Source organism: Podarcis melisellensis (genome assembly GCF_964234715.1).
Source record: "Podarcis melisellensis genome assembly, chromosome: 1".
Classification (NCBI taxonomy): domain Eukaryota; kingdom Metazoa; phylum Chordata; class Lepidosauria; order Squamata; family Lacertidae; genus Podarcis; species Podarcis melisellensis.
In genome coordinates this window covers 15,413,841-15,438,556 of record NC_138528.1, presented here as the reverse complement: position 1 = coordinate 15,438,556, position 24,716 = coordinate 15,413,841, and the positions used below count along the sequence as shown (strand labels likewise).

General features: G+C 44.6%; 2 protein-coding genes across 3 annotated transcripts in view; one reads left to right on the top strand and one right to left on the bottom strand.

The window, feature by feature from the left end:
• Positions 1 to 929: 929 nt before the first annotated feature.
• On the bottom strand, positions 930 to 5,009 carry CINP (cyclin dependent kinase 2 interacting protein). Its single transcript, XM_081915780.1, has 5 exons — positions 4,913 to 5,009; positions 3,611 to 3,770; positions 3,273 to 3,399; positions 1,918 to 2,038; positions 930 to 1,205 (listed from the first exon to the last, which is right to left on the bottom strand). The coding sequence occupies exons 1-5, from the start codon at positions 4,917 to 4,919 to the stop codon at positions 1,003 to 1,005; spliced, it is 618 nt and encodes a 205-aa protein (XP_081771906.1). The 5' UTR covers positions 4,920 to 5,009; the 3' UTR covers positions 930 to 1,002.
• The window catches only part of TECPR2 (tectonin beta-propeller repeat containing 2), a 58,743-nt gene continuing 39,011 nt past the window's right edge, over positions 4,985 to 24,716 (top strand). Inside the window, exons 1-10 of one of the 2 annotated variants that reach the window (XM_081909025.1) lie at positions 4,985 to 5,067; positions 6,427 to 6,555; positions 8,752 to 8,999; positions 10,875 to 11,003; positions 12,016 to 12,147; positions 13,279 to 13,436; positions 15,086 to 15,398; positions 17,391 to 17,523; positions 21,337 to 21,819; positions 22,867 to 23,813. In XM_081909025.1, coding sequence (XP_081765151.1) covers positions 8,772 to 8,999; positions 10,875 to 11,003; positions 12,016 to 12,147; positions 13,279 to 13,436; positions 15,086 to 15,398; positions 17,391 to 17,523; positions 21,337 to 21,819; positions 22,867 to 23,813 — 2,523 coding nt within the window. In that variant the 5' untranslated portion in view covers positions 4,985 to 5,067; positions 6,427 to 6,555; positions 8,752 to 8,771. The remainder of the gene's footprint in view (positions 5,068 to 6,426; positions 6,556 to 8,751; positions 9,000 to 10,874; positions 11,004 to 12,015; positions 12,148 to 13,278; positions 13,437 to 15,085; positions 15,399 to 17,390; positions 17,524 to 21,336; positions 21,820 to 22,866; positions 23,814 to 24,716) is intronic. The other variant, XM_081909024.1, reaches the window with a different exon arrangement.

The following is a 24,716-nucleotide window of genomic DNA, read 5'->3' as shown; positions in this document are numbered from 1 at the left end:
GTCCCAGAGATGAATCCAATCCCCCAACATACAGACTTCAGTGACAGACTTCAACGAGGCTGTTCAGATTTAGATAATTTCCCAGAGTAGCGGCAATTCTAAAAAGCATATGCCTCTAGGCACAACCTGAGCCGAAATGGTAATGTAGCATTTGCCTAATGTTAACCATTTTCTGTTGACTCTTTAAGGTAGAAATGCAAAAAGTGCCTAATAGCCATTGGTGCCTAAAAAAATGGGCCTGGCAGCTAGGATGCTGAGAAGAGCAGGAGGCTGTTAGTGCTTTGCCTCTTGTATGTGTTTCTTGAAATCCCCAGTGCTTTCTGTGCTGTCTTGGCCTAGCAACAGAGGCAAGGATGGGCCTTTATGGGATTTACATATTGGCCTCGTAATCTAAGGCATGTGTTAACTTTTCTCATAGCCCTGGTGAAAGATCCAGCTACAACTATATGCCTGTGGAAAGCCTGCTAGCAGTTCCTGAGTGCACGAGCACTCTCTCCTCGTTTATAATCCAAATATGATTATAAATGAGGAGAGAGTGCTGGTGCACTCAGGTACTGCTAGCAGGCTTTCCACAGGCATATAGTTGGCTATTGAGAACAATATGCTTGACTAGATAGACCATTGGCCTACTCTAGCAGGCTCCTCTTACACTCATAGTGTGAAAGTTCAGACTTTAAAACAAAAGAAAAAGGAGTTCCACTGGATATTGAAATCTGTGAAAGCAGATTTTTAGAGACCCTAAAGTTAATCAAGCTCTGTGTTAGAATTGTTTTGATTCTATTATTTTACAAAATTTATATAAATCTGGATGGTACTAAAACCTCTTAAGTGGTTTTGTTTGTTGTAATCCCAATATGGGACCTGCTAGGTAGATACAATCTTAGAAAATAAAAGACTTTATTAAAACGTTGGAACTATACAAAAATATATAAATTGCATTGTGTTTAATGTATTAGCAGTGCAGTTCAAGGCAAATGCAACCTTATGAAGTGGCAGGAAAGCTTAGACCAGCCTGTGTCCTGTTTCCAATAGCATGCTTTCTAGTAATACTTGGCTGGTATTCTCAATGTAGGGCTGGTATAACCATGACGACAAGTAGGCCATCAGGAGATCTTGGTCAGCGGTATGAGCAATCTCTTGCACAATAGTTTGCTTGAGTTTTAGTTCCTTTGAGTACATGTTCAGGAGCTTTCCAGAAACTTCATCTGAAAAAGATAAATCAAGAAGTAGCTCTGGAAATACATAGGCATTCTGAATATGGCTTAGGACAGCAAATGAAGAGAAGAATGTGCACTAACTTTGTCCCCACCCTCCTCTCAATTAGATGCTGTGTTTCCTAGCAACTGTCTGCATATACCCCTGTGCACTTTGAAAGCCTGATATTTTTTTTTCAGGGTTTCAAAATGCATAGATGCAGCCATGATTCCAGGAGGCTTCCCTGCTGCAGACGGTTTGATAGGGAACACATGGCGAATGTGGTACAGCTACCACACCCTCAGAGTGCATACTCTCATATGTATTGACGAAGCCATAATTCAGAATGCCGGAGTAGTGCTCTGATTTTGCTTCATATTACAAATGCTGAACATACTACATTGCTAGCTAGATTGCTTGCCTATAGTTTTTAAGCTTTAGAATTAGCTAACTCATCTTCCATCCCTCAAGGTCCATATTTCTCCTGCTGCGAAATTTTTAAAAAGCTTATCTGGTTTCAACATATGGAATTCTAGGAATTGATGTGGGTTGATGATGTGAATCATTCTCTCCTGAGAGCTATAGTTGCCCTGCAAATTTGCAATTCAAGCAATATAAGCTAAATTTAATTTCTTTAGCTCACAGTATTCCACTCTCATTTTCAAATGAATATGCTTCAGCAGAAAGAAATAGCAGTATCTCAAAAAGGAAGAATTTACTTACAGAAGTAAGGAATGGGCCACGTGTGAAAGAATGGTGTCTTCTGATCTCCATGATATGCTTCTAAGTCGCAGATCCCTTTAGTAGTTGAACATAGTTTTTCCATTTTCTGTTGTATTTTTGCCTAACAAAGTTTTAAGTGTCTGTGTAAGAAGCTAATATTTTGTAACCAACAGTACAATCCTAACCATGTCTATTCAGAAATCACATTGAATTTTATGTTGGAACTGCCCTGAAATCTGCAGATGAAGAGCGATATACAAATTTAATAAACAATAATAATTACGGTAATAAATACCATATTTATGTGAATCTAATGCACCTTCAAATCTAATTTGAAAACCTCAGTTTTCAAAACCTTAAAACGAAAAAAAGTACAGTAGTACCTCGGGTTAAGAACTTTACCTCAGGATGAGAACAGAAATTACGCGGCACCAGCAGCAGGAGGCCCCATTAGCTATAGTGTCACCTCAGGTTAAGAACGGACCTCCGGAATGAATTAAGTTCGTAACCAGAGATACTACTGTATTTGCTATGTCTGGGTTTTTCAAGCTTGCAATTGAATCTAATGCACCATCAAATCTAATGCACACTCTAATTTCCATGACATAATTGGGCCAAAATGGTACACATTACATACGAGTAAATAATGTAATAATAACAATAAATGTGTTTTTGTCCTGAAGTGGCATTCCTAGTCCCACCTACCTGGCCTAACCTCAAAAGAATTCAATGTGACTTATTTCTGAGTACACATGAATACGACTGCAGCTTAACATATGTTCTATCCGTGTAGGCTACTCAATCGCTACTTTCAGAAACTTCACAACCAGGGAACTTTTATCACAAAGACTGGATAACTGGATTAGAGACAAATCACTAATTAAAGTATTCAGTCAGTACTGGACTAAAATTAGTAGTTCTCAAAGGGCATTTTTCACAACAAAACATTAAGAATAGCTTCAGCTCTCCCTTCTGAATGTTTTGCACAGAAGAGATTCATTTTTCATTTGGTTGATTGCTCCATTAGGTAGATTTGCATATACCCTCTCTTGTGAAGGGGTCTTGAATATTCATGGAAAACATTGTTGAAAAGAAGACCTCTAGATCTCCCACCAGTGGCTATGGCCTCTCCCTCTCCAGAACAAGGGTTCAGTTTCATTTAAGTGGTCTGCAATGTGTCCATAAAAATAGAGTTAAAAATCACACAGCATCTAGCAGTGTGTGCTATAATTGCTACAACTTGCACAAAAATCACTTAACCGGTCCCCTGGGTGGGGGAAAGTTTTGGGAACTCTATAGGAGGATGGTGGAAACAGAAAAATGCTGTGGGGTTCCTAATAAGAGAAATAGCGTACCATGTTTTCAAAAGTATCAAGTAGTTCTGTACAGCACTCCTCCAATTCTACATTGTAGTCAACTGGTCGTCTTCCAGACTCTGAAGCAATATTATCATGTTCTATTTCCAACTTGCCATCTTTGCACCTAAAGAAAAATATCATTCACTATACATAATAGAAGCTCTGTTCCTCTGACAACTCCTACCCCTTGTTGCCTATAATATATAGAGTCAACTGTAGTCAGTGCATAATGCAAGGTAAATTGTTACATTCATATAATGCAGATTTTAAAAAGTGATGGCCTAAGGTAATAAATTTGCATTGGAACCATCGACAAGATCTTTCAATATACTTACTCTGCAGAAATTTTGATGTTCACGATTTTGGTGGCAGTGGTAAATCCCTTATTATTCAGAGTTTCCCACTTCATCATTAAATTATGCCAGTCTGCTGCATTATCTTTAATTTTCCTTGCACTGATGGATAATACAGGTGTCTTGGGAGATGAGCCTTTGGCTAATCAAAAACACAACAATAAAACCCTTTAAATAGGAAGAGGGAAAATATCTATGTGAGACATTTTAGACTGCTGGCAACATTTTTTGCTAATAACAAAATAACAACACCATTCTCATTGTTTTGTGAAGTTTCAGCCTCTATCTTCACTTGGCACTTTGCTTCAAACCTTCAATAAGAGGTTTTATTTCATTGATAGAAAACTGACAGGTCTCTGCCCGCTGCAACACTGTGCGCCTGCCCATTGCCCATCACCCAAACGTGAAGAAGATGACCAACCCAACCCAACCAGGAGTCGGGATTGTAGTAGCATCGCAGGATCATCTCACTTCCTTCGCAACCCCACAACCACTTCCCAAAATTCACCCTCCTCCCTGCCTACATTAACAGCCTCTCTCAACTCCTGCCATGGCTGCCTTGCAACATATCCAGTGCCAGATTTATGTATAAGCTAAACAAGCTACAACTTAGGGCCCCACTCTCTTGGGGGCCCCCAAAAAATTAAAAGGAAAAAAAACCTGGATGTACATTTCCAAAATATAAGATACAAAACAAAATAAAACCTACATACAGCAACAGTGTTTTGTCTTGTGTAGGCTCCTATGATGTACCGTAAGTCATGGGCCCCGCCTGCTAGCCTGCTCCCTAAAATATCACTACTTTGCTCATTTCTATATACTGTATGGGGTGCCTACATTCTGCATGTGCAAATGGCTTTAGATCCCTATTAGGTTCATAAATTACCATATAGCATATATTCAACACAAAAACGCGACCATTTGTTGTTGACAAAGGACAGCTGGACATATAAAGGGCCCCATTACCTTCAGCAGCTTAGCGCCTCATCAAACCTAAACCCGGCCCTGAACATCTCCTTATAGTTCTGAAGTCGGAGGCCAACCCTGCCTCCAGTGGCGGGGAGTTCCACCGTCCCGCCACCCTTTCATCTTCTGCTCCCTCGCACGCCCCCCCCCGTCCTGGTATTACTTGAGAGGGAGGAAAAAACTGCTGGGTTGTGGCGCCCCCCTCCCCATGCGCCTTTCTCCAGCAACCGCTTTCCCTGGTGGAGACACCCGGAGCCTCCTCCGCCGCAGGAGCTGCAGGCCGCGCTCCCGCCCGCCGCCTGGGGAAGAAGCGCTTACCGGCCATCTCCGCCGCCACCCGAGGCCGCTCCCTCCCCTCGGAAGTGCGCTCACGTCCGGCTCCGCCCAGCTCCGCCGCCCAGCGCTGGAGACCCAGCGCCGCTGGGCCTGGGGGCGACGCGGGAGCTCAGGCCCCGGTCGGGGCCCCTGCTGAGGTGAGGAGGGCAGCCTAGCGCGGCGGGGAGACGGGGTGGGAGCCTCCTGGCTGGGCGGCCTCTCTCTTCTTCCCTTCCCTGGCTGCAAGAGGCGATAAGAAGGACGCTCACCGTCCGGAGAAACCCCCCTTTTTACGCATTCCTTCGCGGGTTTCCTTCGAGAGACCTGGCGCTGGAAACACGTGTCGAGGCTCCGTCCTGACGAGCTCTGGGCGGTTGGTTGGCTTCTCTGCCCGCCAAGGCGCGCACAGAGAATGAGGCTTGCCTTGAGCATCTCAAGCGGGGGCGCATGTTTGGGAACCGCCGAGTGCTGGGTTTGTTTACCTCCTTTAGTGTATTTCGGCCGCCTGTCTGCCTGCCTGTACTCTTGTTACAGATAGGTAGCCGTGTTGGTCTGCCATAGTCAAAACAAAAAAAAAATCCTTCCAGTAGCACCTTAAAGACCAACTAAGTTAGTTCTTGGTATGAGCTTTCGTGTGCATGCACACTTCTTCAGATACTATGCATGCACACGAAAGCTCATACCAAGAACTAACTTAGTTGGTCTTTAAGGTGCTACTGGAAGGAATTTTTTTGTTTTGCCTGTACTCTTGTTTGGTTCATGCTTCAGGTGCCGTGATTGGGCTTCCCAACAGTGCTGATTATTACTCTGTCGATTAATGGGATCTCTTAATTCTGCCCTCTTTTATCACTCATGGGTTAGAATTGTCAAACTGCATTGAGGAGGAAGGACAAAAATCCACCCAGAAGTTTTCCCTTCTCACATTAGTCTTGTCTTTCTTTCTTTCTTTCTTTCTTTCTTTCTTTCTTTCTTTCTTTCTTTCTTTCTTGTAGATTTGTGCTTTCCTCTTCATGCCCTCCTTAGCAAAACAAATAAATAATACAGCTTCTACACGGCATTGAAATGGGGGTGGGTGGGAATGCTATCTCGTTAAGCAACTCCTCTCACTGCTGCACAGTTTGCAGAATTAATATTGCAGCTTCCACCCTTAACAGCTCCTGGGTTCCTGAAATGAAAACATATTCCGAGAAGCTTTTCCATCCTAAATATCTGTAGCTAGGAAAGTGGCAAAGTTCCTGATACTTGTGCATTTACTAACTCTGCAAGCTACATATGTTGGCACAGCCACCTTGTAGCCCAGGGAACTTCAGGTATTTATGGTACTTCTTTCACTGTTCTGCCTGATGCTTGCTGAATTCTTCCTTGGACAAATCATTTATTTGTTACAAATGTATGGATTTGAAAAAGTAGCTCCCCTGGGACCTGGTTTCATGTTTGTTTAAAAAGCAAAACAGTTGACGCTGTCCCTTCAAAGTGATTTAATGGTTTCATTATTTGAGCTACTGTTACTTCAACAGGAGGATAACACACACCGTTTTCCAAATTTATTGTCTGCAACAAAGATGTATCCTGCCTTAGGGTAGCGGACTGAATGTGATGAACTGGCTGCTTAAAGCCATAGGATTCTTCGATGGAAGACTAGCAGAGTGAGTGCACCATAACCCTTGGTTTTGACATGAAATTTAATATTCTGTTTTGAAAAAAGTACCGGTATCCGAAATTTATTGTAACCTTAGCTCACAAAATAGAAGTTCCCTTAAAACTCTTAAGTGCACTGTGTTAGCAGAGCTTAAGCAATTCAGAGGGCTGCCACATGCGAACTGGGTGTGGAAATTAGCAAGACATTCACTTTGACCTTTAATTGTGCCTAATTCCAATGCTGGCTCTTCCCTGTGCGTACATAGGCAGGTAAATGACAGCCGGCCAACCCATGTTCAGTGATGAACTGCATTTGGGTTGTACATAATTTTCTACACTTAAGGCAACTTTATAATGTATAAGGAGGTCTTCAATGCATATTTAGATGTCAGTAGTAGGAGTAAATCATATGACCCAATGCAAGAGGGATGCCAGGATGTAACTAGACTCCCCCCCCCCTCTACTATTAGCAAGGGACAATATTTATTTGGAACTTTTACTTTCATTTTATCTCAGAAATGCCTTTTGAAAGAATACTAGCTTGCTTGGCTTCTTTTACTTGCATGTGTGGCTTTTACTCGCTATGATCTTGAGTGCTTGCATAGACATTAATTCTGCATAATTTCCTGTGGTGGCAGAGATAGAAGCATTGGCATTGGCTTGAATGAACAGGATTGCTGATTTGGCTATGTTTGCAAGTTGTGGCAAGCCATAGTTAATGGTTTCCTGTCAGCAACACATGTGACTTCCACATCACTCCTCCCCAAGCATGACTGGGGAGGAACAAACCATGATCCCTGACGATGATAAGACACAGGACTGTGATGTGGAAAACGCTTTGGAATTCAGACCGTGGGAAGTCAAAAAAATTAAGATTACCATTTGGAAGGCAATTGGACTATTTTATTTTAGTTTTTCATTTTGATTTGATTTGATTTGATATCTTAGTTGGATGTTCTTATTGGAAAATTAATAAACGCTTAAAAAACAACAACCATGATCCCTGACTTAGTGTTACATCCAAGCTGAGTACCATGGTTTGTTTTGCTCCAAATAAACCATGATGTGAAACCAAGGGTTGTTCTTGACTTCCCATTAGCTTCGCTTCCACAGGTGTGGGGATGGGGAAGAGATTTGACACTAACATTAAGATTCACTGTTACATCTTTGGATCAGCCTCTTAGAGAGTATTTTTGTTTTTAAACTCTGTGGGATTTATAAATGGGACCCGGGGCACAGAGGGAATCGTGAATTTTGCATTCTGTGGGAACATTCCCCAATTGTAGTGATGTTCAATCAGGAGTCGGCAGAGTTTTTGTGCCTTGGGCTGGTTCACTGTCCTGCAGACGCCGCAGTGGGCCGGAATGCACACGCACACACACACATGTGCAAACACTTTCCGTGTGGAGGAGGCGTGTGCAGCTTCCCATTGGCTGCAGAAGCTTCCTGCAGCCAATGGAAAGCCAGCCAGCGTCGCGGAAGGCGGTCCCCGCTCTGCTCTGTGCCGGTTTAGCGTGGCGCATGGGAGCTGACTGAGTGGGCGGTGGGGGTCCATGGGCCTTACGTTGCCGACCCCTGTGTTAAATGAAAGACAGGAATCTTGTGCATCAATTCACACTGCTATTTGCTGTCCGAGAGCTTGGTTCTGGAGGAGAAGAGGGAAGCTGGGTAAACTGCATGTCTCCCATCCCCAGCTTATTGAAGCAAAGCTCCTTTGTAAACCACAGTTCAAAGTTGGCTTATTTCTGCAAACTCTTGTTGGTCTGGCTTTGAATGGAACTCTGAACCGCAGTTAATGGAAGTGAATATTTTCCTACAAAATATTGAGGGTGCCAGTTGACATCCATCAGTTGGGAGACAGTGGAAGAGTGTTGGAACATTTGCAACTAATTGCTTTGTGTTCTCCTTTTCATAAGTTGAAAACCTTTGTCATGCATAAAAAAGAAATCACAAAGTGTTGTTCTGGGTTATGAGACACAAAATGTTATACAGCGTAAGCATTATGTTAAGCCAACTAGTTGCAGATCTGTGATGCAGTAAATATTATTATTATTATTTATTAAACTTTTCATGAGGGAGAAAAACCACTTTTTCCCACCAGCATTGTACATACTCCCAGTTGTATAGATACTAAGGGTGGCTGCTGAAATAAATACTCCTTGTTTTCATGGGCTTCAGGAGTACATGCAGTTTATCTTTTCCAGCCTCTAGGTAGCACATACAGATGTTTGCCATGGCATCGGCGACTCCATCATTTACCTTCAAGGAGTTCTGTCCCTTGTACTATCTTCTCAATGCCATTCCTACAAAGATCCAAAAGGGATTCCGTTCCATTGTGGTATACCTCACTGCACTTGACACTAACGAGGACTACATCGCTGTGGGCAGCAGTATTGGAATGTTGTATTTATACTGCAGGCGCTTGAACCAGATGAAAAAGTACAATTTTGAGGTATGAACCAACACGTAACAGGACACCTTCATTTTTTAAAAGGTGTGATGAAGCTTATGCCTTGGGTTTTGTCAATTTTAGCATATTGAAATGTGCAGAAATGTAAAGCTATAGAGTTAGTTAACTTGAGGAAAAGCGGTTGCTCTGGCTGTTGCTAAAATTAGATTAAGAGTCAGCATCTATTTGTGGTCTGTAATTATTTTATCTCACACAGCGTGGTTTAGGGGTTTGTTCTCAATTCTATCTACTTGCTTCTCAGTGAGGCATTCTGTTGTTCATCATCTGTTTATTTTTATGCTGCTTTTCCACTAGAGATTGTTCCCATAGTCATTTGAAGCCATAAGAAAATGAGAGCTGTAATATATCGCAAAATATAAACATTAGTACATCGAAGTTCAACAGCAGTTTCATACCATATAGATTGCAACAACATAGTATCAACCTATTTTATTTATTTATGTTACTTATTTAATTTCTATACCGCCCTATACCCAAAGGTCTCAGGAGAGTTCACATAAAATATCAAATACATAAAATCAGAACAACAACAACAACCCAATAACCCCCCCCAAAAAAAGAGCCAGCATTTTAAAAAGGGTATAGGATGTAGATTAAGTCAGGCAAAGGCCTGGTTAAAAAGAAATGTTTTTGCCTGGTGCCTAAAGGTGTATAGTGAAGGCGCCAGGCGAACGTCCCTGGGGAGAGCATTCCACAGACGGGGAGCCACTGCAGAGAAGGCCCCGTTCTCGTGTTGCCACCCTCCTGACCTCTTGAGGAGGAGGTACACAATTATAATTCATATTGATATTTCATTTATTTGGAAAGATTTATAGACCATGCTTCATCACAAAATTCTCTAAGCATTGCACATACTAAAATTACCAGTAAAACACAGCTAAAATCCACAAAACTATTTTAAAAAACATAAAAATACATAAAATAATTATAAATAAAACACAAATTAAAATCGGTAACAATGTAAAAGCAACTTTAGATGACTAAATTGTATGTTTGGGTAGGCTTGCTGAAACATAACAGTTTTCAGCAGGCATCTGAAACAAAATAGTGAGGGCTCTTGTTTAATTATCAGCAGACAGGAAGATTGACACCTTATATATGGTAAACAATAATTCATATAGCATATCAAAAAATTTATACAGCTGATAAAAAACTGGTAATAAAACAGCATATTGCAAAGTCAGCTATCAACATATCAAGACATTCAATAATATGTTCCAAACATTAATACTATTATAATAGCCAGTACAATCATAACTATCAAAAGAATACCAAAAGCGACAGCGACAACACAGTACTTAAAAAACAAACAAATGCCTAAGCTACAAGTAAAGCCCTCAGAAGCAGCAGCAATACGATATACTCTCAAGAGCATCCCAGAGCCCAGCAAGCAAGCCTGAGAGCAGGAAAACCTGGCGCAAAATGCGCTTTAAAGCTCTCTGCCTTGCATGTAATTAATTTGAAGGATTTCAGACTGCTGGGTTTCAACCTTGTAAGGTTGAAATCATGCAAGTTAATTGCACGCAAGACAAGATTGTTTTGTACTGTGCACCCACAGTATAAAAATATGTACGTTAAAAACAGTTTCAGCAACAGAGCAAATTTTTATTCAGCATTAGCTAGAGATCAAACCGCAGCAACAGCCCCTTCCTAGTCCAAAGGTCCTTCTAAGCAAAGCGGTCTTCACTAGCCTTTGGAAAGCCCCCAGAGAGCTAGCCAGTTGAGCCTTCTTAGGCAATGAGATCCACAGGGAGGAAGGAAAGCTCTCCTTCAGGTATCCCACTTTTGTCTCGGCCGATACGAATAAACATGGCACCTTAATTTTACAGCTGTATATTTTTTTTCCTGCTCCACCAGGGGAAAAATGAGTCTATCACTGTCGTGAAAGTCTTGAGCTGCTTTGATGATCTTGTTGCTGTTGGGACAGCTTCGGGCAAGATTGCTATTTTTCAGCTTGTCTCGTCCTTGCCAGGGAGAAACAAACAAGTAAGAGCCAAACTTGGTTACAGCCTGTGCTGTTTCACGTTAATTGTGTGATTCCGCTTCAGCTCAGTGGTAGAGCAGCTGCTTTGCAATCTCCACTGCCTTGCAGTACATCTTTGGGAGAAGAAAAGACTCGGGAGTAAATCCGGAGTGGGGACAGACCCAAAGACAATTGAATTCCTCCTTGTACACTTCTTTCCTGCAGCCAAGCTGATGCCAAACGCCTTGCCCTGCTTTGCTTTTGACCACATCAGCGAGGTCTTGTCGTCTGGGCAGCCCAGGACCTCCATACACACTGCCCAGGTTTGCATCCTGGGGAAGTCATTTCAGTGCTGCTAACCAGCAGTTTGGCTTCACCCCAGAGGTGCACTCCATTGTCTCTCAAGACAGATGGATGCCAATAATATGTTAAAGCAGGGGTCGGCAACCTAAGGCCTATGGGCTGGAGGTGGCCAATGGAGGCTGTTTAACCAGCCCACAAGCCGCCCCCAAACCGAGCCGCCTGCTCAGCGAGTCCCCACGCACTACACTAAACCAGCACAGCGTGGCACGTGGACTTTCTTCTGCGGCTCCGGAAATTGCTTCTGCGCATGCCCAGACGCAGGAAATTGCATCTGTGCATGTCCATGGCACCGAAAACAGTTCTGCGCATGCCCAGATGCCAAAAATCGCTTCTGAGCAGGCACAGTTTTGGGCGTCTACGCATGCGCAGAAGCAATTTCCGGCACCGCGGACAAGCGCAGATGCAATTTCCGGCGTTGTGCTGTGCTGGCCCGGCCCATGCCCAATAAGCCTTGCCAACCCCTGTGTTAAAGTGTCAGTTGGGGCTTTTGTGACATTGCAGTTCGCTAACTGCAGAGATCTCGCTGGAAATGTGCATGAGCATTAAAATGAAGTAGCAGGACTAATAGAGAATTACCTATGATAGCTACATCAGTGAATAAACCCACCCACTGTAGGCCTTCTGCTTTCTGATTGGTTTCTTCCGTATGCTCACTGGTGTCTGTCTTTGCAGCTTCGGAGGTTTAACGTGTCTGGTATCCACAAAAGTAGCATCACAGCCTTGGCGTGGAGTCCCAATGGAATGAAATTGTTCTCTGGAGATGACAAAGGGAAAATAGTGTATTCTGCTCTGGATCTGGATCAGGTAATTGGTTGTTTGCCCAAACTTTTGGTACCTGGGATACAAATAACAGTGGTACCTTGGTTCTCGAGCTTAATCTGTTCCGGGAGTCCGTCCGATTCCCGAAACCAATCGAAAACCAAGGCACGGCTTCCGATTGGCTGCAGGAGTTCCCTGCACTCAATCGGAAGCCGCGTCGGACGTTCGGCTTCTGAAAAATGTTCGCAAACCAGAACATTCACTTCTGGTTTGTGGCGTTTGGGAGCCAATTAGTTCGGGAGCCAAGCCGTCCAAGGTACCACTGTATTCAAAGTGTATATAAAAACTTTTCCTATAGATTAAAATTGGAGGGTGGTAGTTAAGATGTAGAGAAGGTGGAGCCTAAGGGGCTGTAAGTAAAGGAGCAGTTATGTAAAATTCTGCCACTTGTGACATGGCATTTATTGAGGGTTTATTCTCCTCCCGCCTTGACGACTACCTGTAGTTGGCGCTGTGGTTTAACCACAGAGCCTAGGACTTGCCGATCAGAAGGTCGGTGGTTCAAATCCTCATGACAGGGAGAGCTCCCGTTGCTCGGCCCCTGCTCCTGCCAACCTAGCAGTTTGAAAGCATGTCAAAGTGCAAGTAGATAAATAGGTACCACTCCTGAGGGAAGGTAAACGGCGTTTCCGTGCGCTGCTCTGGTTTGCCAGAAGCGGCTTAGTTATGCTGGCCACATGACCCAGAAGCTGTATGCCGGCTCTGTTGGCCAATAAAGCGAGATGAGCGCCGCAACCCCAGACTGGACCTAATGGTCAGGGGTCCCTTTACCTATGTTTCCCCCAAAGCATTTATTTACTTGAATCCCTGTGGTGGGTGGTATTGATCTGCAAGACATGGCGTCACATCTTTGCTCAGTCATGGGATCACTTGGTGGTCTTGAACATTGCCTGCCTTTCAGCCTTGAGGTTTTTACTTGGAGAAATATCCTAAGCAGAAAGGAGCTCCAAAATGCTGTGACATTAACTATGTGAAGTGAATTCTAGTGGATCCCCTACAAATTGTCGAACACTAGATAAACCAGCTTTAACATAAACTTGCACAGGCCACCTGGCAAGTTTAGACAACTTAACTTGAAATATGACGGCTCTGTATATTCACACTACATCCTTCCAGGGTCGATGCAACTCCAGTTTGGTACTGGAAGAGCCTTCTTCAGTCGTGCAGCTGGATTATAGCCAGAAAGTGTTGCTGGTTTCCACATTACAGCGAAGTCTGCTTTTTTACACTGAAGAAAAATCTGTCAAGCAAGTTGGAAGCCAACCCAGAAAAAAGTAGGTCTTCTAGATTTTTGCCCAGACATTTAGAGATAAGATTTAATTAGTGTATATAACTCTGTATAATTCTGCTAAGGTATTTCATGCACTGTTGCCCTCTTCTAAAGTTGTTAATAAAGGAGCCAAAATAGATAATTTGAAGTACTGTTCATGTTTTCATTCTTTTAATCATTCCAATGGGGAAGGACTCTGCTTAAGTGAAAATGTAAGACGCTTCCAGCTATTGGTGGGCAAGAAATTAGTATCCTGACCCTATTTTGTTCTGTAATTATTTTCTCATGATTCCTGAGCTTAAGGGCTAACTCACATTTTCTTGTTCATTCACACAATCCTCTCCCGGTAGTATTCTTATTATTTCATCCCAAACTCCCCAAACAGGTAGGGAAACAAAGGTTTTTATGTGGCATAGCTCTAAGGTGAACATTCTTTTAGCGCAAGGATTTTCCCTTGCTCAGTGGAACGTTCTCCCTTCTCTCTTGCCCACACACTACCACTAAATCTGTTAGGAGTGTTCCCCCAATCCTCCAGAGCAGACAGGAAACAGCGCAGGACACACACAACAGGGTAGGCAGAATAAAAATAAGCAAAGCTATTTATACCAAATTTGCTAATCCCTCTTTGTTTTCTTCATACCCTTGCATTTTGAGGATTTAAAATATTTCCCATCCAAGAAGAAGAAAGAGCAAGTATCTATCCAGGTTGTGAACAGCCCTAACTGTGAGCCACAGTACTTCCACGTGCACCTAGTTCATAGCTGTCAACGTTTCCCTTTCTTAAAGGGAAATTCCCTTATTCCAAATAGGATTCCTCGCAAGAAAAGGGAAAAGTGGACATCAGTGACCTAGTGTAATGGTCAGTGGATGCATTGCACTGTGCTCTGGGACAGATCTCTTGAACCCCAGAAACAGTGTTTAGGAAGACACCTAGGGTTGTAGCAAGAGGAAGGGGGGGATTGGAAAAATCTCTGGAGCATGCATGGTAGACCATGCAGAGCCCTTTGGCTTCCAGCACATATTTTTCTTTCTCATGTATCGCATGTTGGTAACGCGGGTGGCGCTGTGGTCTAAACCACTGAGCCTCTTGAGCTAGCTGATCAGAAGGTCGGCAGTTCAAATCCCTACGACAGGGTGAGCTCCCGTTGCTCTGTCCTAGCTCCTGCCAGCCTAGCAGTTCGAAAGCATGCCAAGGCAAGTAAATAAATAGGTACCGCTGCAGTGGGAAGGTAAACCATGTTTCTATGCGCTCTGGCACTTGTCAGGGTCCTCCGTGCGCCAGTAGCAGTTTAGTCATGCTGGCCACATCACCCGGAAAGCTGTCTGTGGACAAATGCCGGCTCCCTCGGCCTGAAAGCGAGATGAGTGCCGCAACCCCAGAGTCGCCTTTGACTTCACTTAACCATCCAGGGGTCCTTTACCTATTATTATTATTATTATTATTATTATTATTATTATTATTATTATTCTAAATATGCTGCAATTATTTACTAGAGCCATGTTTTCACTTACGCAGTTTGCTGCAAAGTTTTATCAGTTTGCACTTGGAGACGAAAGAGTTTTAGCATTGTTCATCTTCCCAGCCCCACCACTCCCCACCTCTGAGTATAATAACCACATGGTTTGATCATTCTTCTGCTTTTACATTTTTAGCACTGGCAAACTTGGAGCCTGTTTTGTACCCGGGCTGTGCAAGCAAAGCGACCTGACCCTGTTTGCTGCAAGGCCTGGGATCCGCCTTTGGAAATCAGATGTTCATGGAACTGTTCAGGCCACGTTTATTTTGAAAGATGTATTTCCTGTTGGAATGAAGCCTTTTGAATTATATCCCCGACTGGAGCCCTTAAGCAGCAGCAGCTGCAATTTCCCAGACAGGCAACTTGGACTCATTTCCTGCTTCTTCCAGGAAGGATGGGTGCTGAGCTGGAATGAATATAGCATCTATTTAATAGATACAGTAAACCAGGTGAGTCAAACCAAGAGAGCAGTAGCGTTTTAAGCTGGGCGTGAGTGGCCTTTAATCTGGAACAGTTAAATTACCGTATTTTTTGCTCTATAAGATGCACCAGACCACAAGACACACCTAGTTTTTGGAGGAGGAAAACAAGAAAAAAAATATTCTGAATCTCAGAAGCCAGAACAGCAAGAGGGATCGCTGTGCAGTGAAAGCAGCAATCCCTCTTGCTGTTCTGGCTTCTGGGATAGCTGCGCAGCCTGCATTCGCTCCATAAGATGCACACACATTTCCCCTTACTTTTTAGGAGGGAAAAGGTGAGTCTTATAGAGCAAAAAATACAGTACATTGAAATTAAGAGGTTTGTTAAAACTATCTGATCTGCACAAATAGGGCACAGGTTTAATGAATCCCTGGCATCTCCAGTCCAAAGGGTTTTATAGCAGGTGATGGGAAGGACTTTCTGCCTGACACCCTGGAAAACCACTGCCAGTCAGAGTAGACAGTATTGAGTTTGATGGGCCGGTGGGTCTGACTCTGTACAGATCAACTTCCTTTGTTCCTATCTTAACATGCTTTCTAGACGTAGAATTGCTTATGATAAAGCAGTGACACTTCATATTAACTCACCTGCCATGGAGCCACTGCACATTGCAGAGGAATTCTGCTCTGAGATGCACTTTCAATTCAAACAGGGTGGCCTATTGGTTGCCTGAGATGAAATTTGGAAGCATCCCAATACTTTCTCCTCTTTTTCCTTAGTGTTCTGTGTACGAGGGCTCAGATCTGGAGCTGACAAGCAGCCTTGAACATGAGCATTTTGAGTGGCGTGGCAGGATGCTGTAGGCAGGGTGAAAATGTCTATTCCTTCCTAGAAAAATCCTCGTATAATGCAGGGAAGAATTGCTGCTTTTTAACCCCCACCCCACCCCATGTTATAAGCTGTTAAAGGGTTGAGCAGGCCAGTTCCTCACTCCCTTCCATTTCCAGTTCCTTTTCTTTCTCAGTTGACACTTCAATGTTCAGTAAATCCTGGACCTTCACAGGTCCTCCTCCTTCCATTTTGAGCTCTTAGTTTTGTTTGTTTAATTTGCAAACTTGCATATTTAGCAGTCCCATTTCTCTTCCAAGCTGATGACACGTTCAGCCACCCTAGCCTGCTATTAATGGGAATCATTTTGCACTTGGCTATAAAGCCCATCCAGGGACGCTGGTGGCGCTGTGGGTAAAACCTCAGCACCTAGGACTTGCCAATCGCATGGTCGGCGGTTCGAATCCCCGCAGCAGGGTGAGCTCCCGTTGTTCGGTCCCAGCTCCTGCCCACCTAGCAGTTCGAAAGCACCGTTAAGTGCAAGTAGATAAATAGGTACCACTTTATAGCGGGAAGGTAAACGGCGTTTCCGTGTGCTGCGCTGGTGCCGGTTCGCCAGAGCAGCTTCGCCACGCTGGCCACGTGACCCAGAAGTGTCTGCGGACAGCACTGGCTCCCGGCCTCTAGAGTGAGATGAGCGCACAACCCTACAGTCTGTCAAGACTGGCCCGTACGGGCAGGGGTACCTTTACCTTTACCTATAAAGCCCATTGACAGTGAATTCCAAATAGGTCATGCAAATTAGTTGAGTTTATTCAAGTTACCCTTTCCCTTTATCTCAACCAAGTCCTTTAAGAGCTTCTGCCAATCTTTTGCTTCTTTGGGACTTGGAAGTGTCTATGATTGTGGTCTGAAGCTACATTTCTTAAGCCAGGAGTGAATTATCACAAACAGAGCTACGTTTATAAAACATTTATAGCCCATTTCTCTTCTTAGCCAAGCTTCACATGAGTCACCCTCTCCCCAAGCCTGCATTCGCGCTTTCTTTCTTTTAGGACTGCTGTTTTGCTCCTTGATTGGACTGTATAATATTGCTTGCCAAAAATAAAATCAGGCCTCTGAAGTGTTGCTTGCGTCCTAAAATGCTTCCTGTCACATTCGTTGCTCAACTTTAACTTCTCTTGCTTTCACAGAGCCTGATTGGAAGTTTGGAAGGATCTGGCGATATTGTGTCTGTATCCTGCACAGAAACTGAGATTTTTCTCTTAAAGGGAGACAGAGATATCATTAGGATCTCAAGCAGGCCAGAAGGATTGGTCTCAATAGGTTTGCATACATTAGCATACTAAGCTTATAGTAATTTTTAAAAAAGATTTATGTGAATGCATAGATGATTGTTTTATCGGAAGGAGCTGTGTCTGGAGCTGTGCGTGCTTTGCTGCCACTGCCCTTTTTGCCCCTCAAAACGTTACTCCTGGAGATTGGTGGAGTTTCTAGAATGGCATGGAGTTATGTGTGGGGAGGTGAAGGGGGTGGCTACACCCCAGGGTCGGGATCAGTAGAAATCAGTGACCACCACTTGCAGAGTGGAAATGCCTTTTTGATAATGGACTCCCTTGGGCGAAGGCTAGCAATAGGGAGCAGATTTAAGACTCTTACCGGGTCACTCAGCCTACAGATTCTACTTCCTCTTGTTCTTGTCATTAGAATGGGCTGGATAAATCATTAGGGCTATTGGTTTTATTTTGGGCTGTCCTGTTTAGTAGCAGATTACCTATTGGAAGGCTATGACCAAGGTGTTTGGGGACAAATGTTGGGACTGTCTCGCTGGTAAAATGTCACTGTAGGACAAGATGCTAATTAACCCAGAGCAACATGCCAGGATACATTTGGGAGCCACGAACACAGGGCACCTCTTGCACGCCTCTCTCAGCAGCCAGATGTCTCTGACAAATGTGCAAAGCTCCCATTGAAGCAAAACAAACAAACCAGCCTTGCCCTAATATGAATGTGGCTTTGTTTACTGCATGCAAGTCTGTACCAATGCATCACAATAAATTCTGGCTTGCTTAGAATGATTTTTAGGACACAATAAGACACAGCTTTTAAAGAAATGATTTGAATTTTCCTGATATTTTTTGTTGAATTGCAGCCTTTTAATGAGATGAGTTTCAGTGGTATCACTTTACTTCAACAGTTTGTTTGTTGTTATTGTCAAATTTATCTTGGAAAACACATGCATAAAAGCATATTTTATGTTTTGCAAACCCCTTGATTGGACCAAATCTGGTCAACCATTCTATTTCCAGTCAGATGCGTCTGTGAAACATACAAGCAACACATGAAGACATTAGCCTTCTGCTGTCCGTCACCTAGCAATCTGCTATATATTTTGGAAAGTCGTTCGTTCTCTTTGCATTCAGACAACTCTAAAGATATCATAACCAGATTTTGCATGATGTTTCCTGAGACCAAGGAGCAGATTGCCTTCTGCTTGGATACAATTTGAGTCAAGTTGCTAGGCTGAAGCTTTCAAAACTGCACTGATCTCAACTACTAATTTCAAAACAGCACTGATTTTTTGTTGTTCTTACTTAGAATACCGTAGCTGCTAGTCTGAGAGATAGATTGGCTGCATTCTCACGTAACACTAAACTATAGTACAGTGTTCACAAGCTAGAACTACCCCAAAGTTTACCCTCAGACACGCATGCTCCCCTTATTCCTATTGCAAGGCTAGGAGGGAGTGTTCAGCTCTAATTTCAAATAATCCTGACTTAATGTTACTTACAAACCAGGGATCATGATTTAAAACAAACTCTGGTTAGCTGAACCACAGCTTCATAAACTGCGGTTTGAAGTTGGTTGGTTTGGAAACTGTGCTAAATTGTTTGGAATTTGCTTTAAACCACAAACTCTGGGGTCACATCTACACCACACATTTAAAGTGCCTGGCTTCCCCCAACGAATCCTGGGAACTCTAGGTTGTTGGGAATTGTAGATCCACGAGAGGCAAACTACAGTTCCCAGGATTCACAGAATTGTAGAGTTGGAAGGGGACCATGAGGATCATCTAGTCCAACTCCCTCCAATATAGGATTTTTTTTGCCCAGCGTGGGGCTTGAACCCACAACCTAGAGATTAAGAGTCTTCATGCTCTACCAGCTGAGCATAGGCAGATACAGGGACTTTCCTTCAGGCTACAGCCAACCAGACATAGCTGTCAACTGTCCCTTATTTGGCGGGAAAGTCCCTTATCCCAGCGCTGTGTCCCGCTGCTGTCCCTTATTGATGATGTCCCTTAAATTTCCCGGGTTTCAAAGGAAGCAGCTCCTCTCCCTCCCTCCCTGCCGGCCAGGGAGGAGGGAGCCTCCAACTGTATTGTTTGGCTGCGTTGCTCACCCAATAAGGAGTCTAAGAACGACTGGGGGGTGGAGCTTGCATGCCTTGTGCCGATCAAATCGGCCGTGTTGCCTGGGGACTCGCCTTTGCTCAGCGCTTCCCAGCGGAGAGGTGACAGTGGTTTTCCTTGCTGCCTCCCCTTTGCCGGGTTGCTGTGCTGTAGGAACCACCACTTGAGGCTTCGTTTGGCTGCTGGCTGGGCTTTCTGCCTTTGACTCGGAGGGGCTCAGAAGTTGAACATACCTGTGCTTGGAAAATCCCTTATTTTGGCTGCTGATCCCTTATTTTCGAGGCTGCTGGTCCCTTATTTTCAAATCTGTAAGTTGACAGCTATGCAGCCAGGACACGATTGTTAAGCCATGACTGTGCATTAAAAGGTATGGTGTGAATGTGACCTGCTTCATAAATTCCTCAAAGCTGGGATTCTTTGAAACTGAAAGAAACGCAACAAACGTCCTTTTCCTGACCTGGGGGGGGGGGGGCGGGAACATTCTCACTTGTGTGCACAAATTTACATTTTAGCATTTTAAGCTGTCTGAGCTAGCAGCCGCCGCTTCATCTTGCAGCAGCCAGTCCCCTGGATTAATCATGTGTTCTTCTGTCTTGCGTGAGAAAGAAGACTGAAGACAGTCCACGAATTTCATTGAGCAGCTCCCAAGTTCTAGCATTACAAGGAAGGGAGAAAAATTCCTTTTCCATTAAGCCATGGTTAATTTCCATTAAGGGAAACATAGCCATGGCTTAGGGATGCAGGTAGCGCTGTGCTCTAAACCACTGAGCCTAGGACTTGCCGATCAGAAGGTCGGCGGTTCGAATCCCCGCAACGGGATGAGCTCCCGTTGCTCAGTCCCTGCTCCTGCCAACCTAGCAGTTCGAAAGCATGTCAAAGTGCAAGTAGATAAATAGGTACCGCTCTGGCGGGAAGGTAAACGGTGTTTCTGTGTGCTGCTCTGGTTCGCCAGAAGTGGCTTGGTCATGCTGGCCACATGACCCGGAAGCTGTACGCCGGCTCCCTCGGCCAATAAAGCGAGATGAGCGTCGCAACCCCAGAGTTGGCCATGACTGGACCGAATGGTCAGGGGTCCCTTTACCTTTACCTAACCATGGCTTAATGGGAAAGGAATTCTTTTCCTTCTGCCCCTAAATATCTAGTTATCTCCCGCTTGGACTACTGCAATGGGCTCTACGTGGGGCTACCTTTGAAGGTGACTCAGAAACTGCAATTAATCCAGAATGTGGCAGCTAGACTGGTGACTAGGAGCAGCCGCCGAGACCATATAACACTGGTCCCGAAAGATCTTCATTGGCTCCCAGTATGTTTCTGAGCACAATTCAAAGTGTTGGTGCTGACCTTTAAAGCCCTAAATGGCCTCGGTCCTGTATACCTGAAGGAGCAGCTCCACCCCCATCGTCCAGCCCGGACACTGAGATCCAGCTCCGAGGACCTTCTGGCGGTTTTCTCACTGCGAGAAGTGAGGTTACAGGGAACCAGGCAGAGGGCCTTCTCGATAATGGCACCTGCCCTGTGGAACGCCCTCCCAGCAGATGTCAAGGCAATAAACAACTATTTTACTTTTAACAGACAACTGAAGGCGGCCCTGTTTAGGGACGTTTTTAATGTCTGATGCTGTATTGTTTTTAATATTCAGTGGAAGCCACTCAGAGTGAGGGTATAAATAATACATTATTATGATTATTATTATTATTATTATATCATTCTTTGTGCTCCAATTTCAGATAGGAATGGAAAATCGATGAGCCCGCTATCTGATACGAGCCCCAAGTTACAGAGCCCGTACTCTGTTGCTGCGGCGTCTGTGTCGTCCGAACCTTCTCCAGAAGCAAGCCAAACGCGGAACAGCTTCCCTTCATCCCAAACGCCTCGTGACAGGAATGGCTCTGTCGCCAGAGCAGACCTGGAAGTGGCCCTGCTCACGGAGAGGATCCGTTCCCAGAGCTTCAACGGGTTTGGGGACTTGAGCACCGACCCGAGAAGGCGGGGCTACTCAGTGGCCAGTGAGCCCAGGAGCAGGAGCACCTCGGTCAGCTCTGTGGGCAGCGGCTGCAGTTTTGTGACCAGTGGAGAGCAGGCCTCAGTCCAAGTCCAGAAAGAAGGTCTGCTTTCTTCGCAGCGATTCAGTGTGATCAGTTCTGAAGACTTCAATCAAGAACTGGTCGTCAAGCCAATCAAAGTGAAGAAGAAGAAAAAGAAAAGATCTGGTAAATTTTATTTTTATTTTTGCTTAGTGGTGGGTTTCTCACCCACCCTTTATCGTAAGGTCTAGTACTTTGAGCAGACAGATTTGTATACCGCCCTTCATAGATCTCAAGGCAGTTCACAACATAAAAATGCAATATAAAAAAACACAAAATGCATAATCAAAACAAGAACAAAAAAACCCACAAACCAATAACCCTGCTCCCCATCATGGTTTCACTGCTGTTCAAAGATGATAAGCAGTTTAGAGCAGGGATGTCCAACTGGTTGACCGTGATCGACAGGTCGATCCCTGTTTTATCACGGTCGATTCACGCACGATTTCAAGAATGGAAAAAACAAAAAAAAATTCCTTCCAGTAGCACCTTAAAGACCAACTAAGTCAGTTCTTGGTATGAGCTTTCGTGTGCATGCACACTTCTTCAGATATCAAGATTCCATATCAAGAATGGAAGACGGAGTTACCGCTGGTGGGACTACTACTACTATTGTGATGTTTGTTGCATGTGCCCCCCCCCTCCAGCAGCAGAACTATGGGTTCCCCCCCAAAATGGGTAGATCACTACCATTAATCTTTTCCCGGGAGTAGATCGCAACTCTTGGGAGTTTGACGTCCCTGCATTCAGAGTTTTGTAATACTTAAAATAACCCTGCAGTAGAAATCAGTGTTACTTCTCCCTATTGGAGAGTGGGGACAGAGGCTGAGAGAGAGGATTTCCTCTTTGACAGCAGTGGGGTAGAGGTGACATTCAAACCAGAAACTTTTTGAATCACAGCTCAGTCCCTTGGCTACTACAACACAACAGTTAAGATTGCGTTGATGTTCTGCTTTGGTGGCAAGTTCTGCACTGCTGAAGTAGGCAGTTTGGCCTGCCAATATATTCCTTGTTGGTCAAATTCAGGAGCTTAAAATAGATGGTTTCTTGTATTTCATTGGCCCTAGAATGGCATTCTCTTAATTAACAAGCTTCTTTTCTCCCTTTCCTCCTCTCTGCCCCTTGGCTCACCTATTTCCCTCTCTCACCTTTCTCGACTATGTGTGAGCTTAGAAAATTCGAGATACCTCAGCTCTCTGGAAAGCACACCGTCCTGTGAACAACGAGACTTTGCTGACAGCCCTCAGTCTGTAAACGCGGACTCTTTCTCTATTGAATCTAGCCTCATGGGCAGTTCTGAAGACCAGGAAAGTGTATTCTGTATTGAATCCCAAAATGTGCCGCAGGAGGAAAATGGCTCTGAAACATTCAGCGTCCTTCAGTCGCCGGAGTCGGTAGCTGCTCTGACGCCAGAGGACGACGATGCGCCAGAAGTCCTGAAATGTTCCAACGGCGAGAGCGAAGTGGGCACATCTCCCGCTAGGAGCTCCTTGGCTTCCGGTTCCCCCTTGCTTCTCGCAGAAGATAAAGCGCTTAGCGATGGCGCTGAATGTAATTGGAGCCCTTTATCTGAACAAAACGAAATTGTCTCAAAACCGCCATCCCAGAATGAAGAGAGTTGTTCTGTCCTGCATAAAACAGAAGGCACTTTAGCTAAGTTAGGTGTTTTAGATTCTCTGGAAGAGACAAACCCTGAGAAAGGAACGTCTGGAGATGTGAAAGCCAGCCTTAGTGCTGAGGACTCATCTGGTCAGGAGGCGGAAGTTGAGGCCCACATGGAACAGAAGCAGCAGCTACCTCTAATGGACCCAGTCCCCGCCAGTCCCCTTCCTGCCCCTTTTAAAGAGGAGAGCGGTCTTCAAGAGAGTGCATTGCCCGGGCAGGATTTCAGGGAGCCACTGACGGCTAACCCCAACGCTAGCGCTGCCAGTGAATGGATAACCAACACCTCTGATGCAGCAGCTGAGAGATCTGCATCGAGCGATGAAGAGGATATCTACAGGCATGGCTTACCTTACTCATCCTCTGAGACGAGTGTAACAGAAATGGGGGGCTGCCTCCCGCCCCAGGAAAAAGTCAGAACCAGCTTAGATGAAGGAGCACTTTTAAAGTCGGATCAGGTATGCACTTGAATACAAACTTGCATCACACCCTAGAGCAGGCATAGGCAAACTCTGGCCCTCCAGATGTTTGAGACTACAGTTCCCATCATCACTGACCACTGGTCCTGTTGGCTATGGATGATGGGAATTATAGTCCCAAACATCTGGAGGGGCGGAGTTTGCCTATGCCTCCCCCAGAGGCTCCCCGGCATGAGCAGAAGGTCCTTGCGGCCCTACCAGCCATTTCCCCATTGATTTCTCTCACGTCTGCTGCAGCCCTCCAAACCACAGTGTTCCCTCAATCCCCACAAGTGGATTCAGGCAGGGGGGAAAGAGGGGAGAAGCAGGAAAGCCATATTGCACTCCACATGGGTTTCCTCTCAATCCAGTCCCTATTTTATTACATCTTTAAAATGAAGCACAGTGTTTAGGATATTGGGGCCAGTCTCTTATGAGCCAGTGCCCACAAGCTGACTTTCCAGAATACTGGCTTTCCAGAAGCTGCATTTATAATAATAATTTATTATTTGTACCCCGCCCATCTGGCTGGGTCTCCCCAGCCACTCTGGGCGGCTTCCAACAAAGATGAAAGATACACTAAAATGTCACATATTAAAAACTTCCCTGAACAGGGCTGCCTTCAGATGTCTTCTGAATGTCAGGTAGATGTTTATCGCTTTGACATCTGATGGGAGGGCGTTTCACAGGGCGGGCGCCACTACCGAGAAGGCCCTCTGCCTGGTTCCCTGTAACTTGGCCTCTCGCAGTGAGGGAACCGCCAGAAGTCCCTCGGAGCTGGACCTCAGTGTCTGGGCAGAATGATGGGGGAGGAGACGCTTTAAACAAAACCAAACAGGTTTCAACATCTAGAAACTGCAAACATGCTTTTGTTTGGTTTATGGAAGTAGGAAGAGAGCCATG

What these genes read in the sequence shown, in the direction of transcription:
- CINP (XM_081915780.1), bottom strand. An exon ending in TTGATACTTTTGAAAACATG is followed by an intron (nt 2,039 to 3,272) that starts GTACGCTATTTC and finishes AAACTTTGTTAG; the next exon opens with GCAAAAATACAACAGAAAAT. An exon ending in GTGGCCCATTCCTTACTTCT is followed by an intron (nt 1,206 to 1,917) that starts GTAAGTAAATTC and finishes TATCTTTTTCAG; the next exon opens with ATGAAGTTTCTGGAAAGCTC.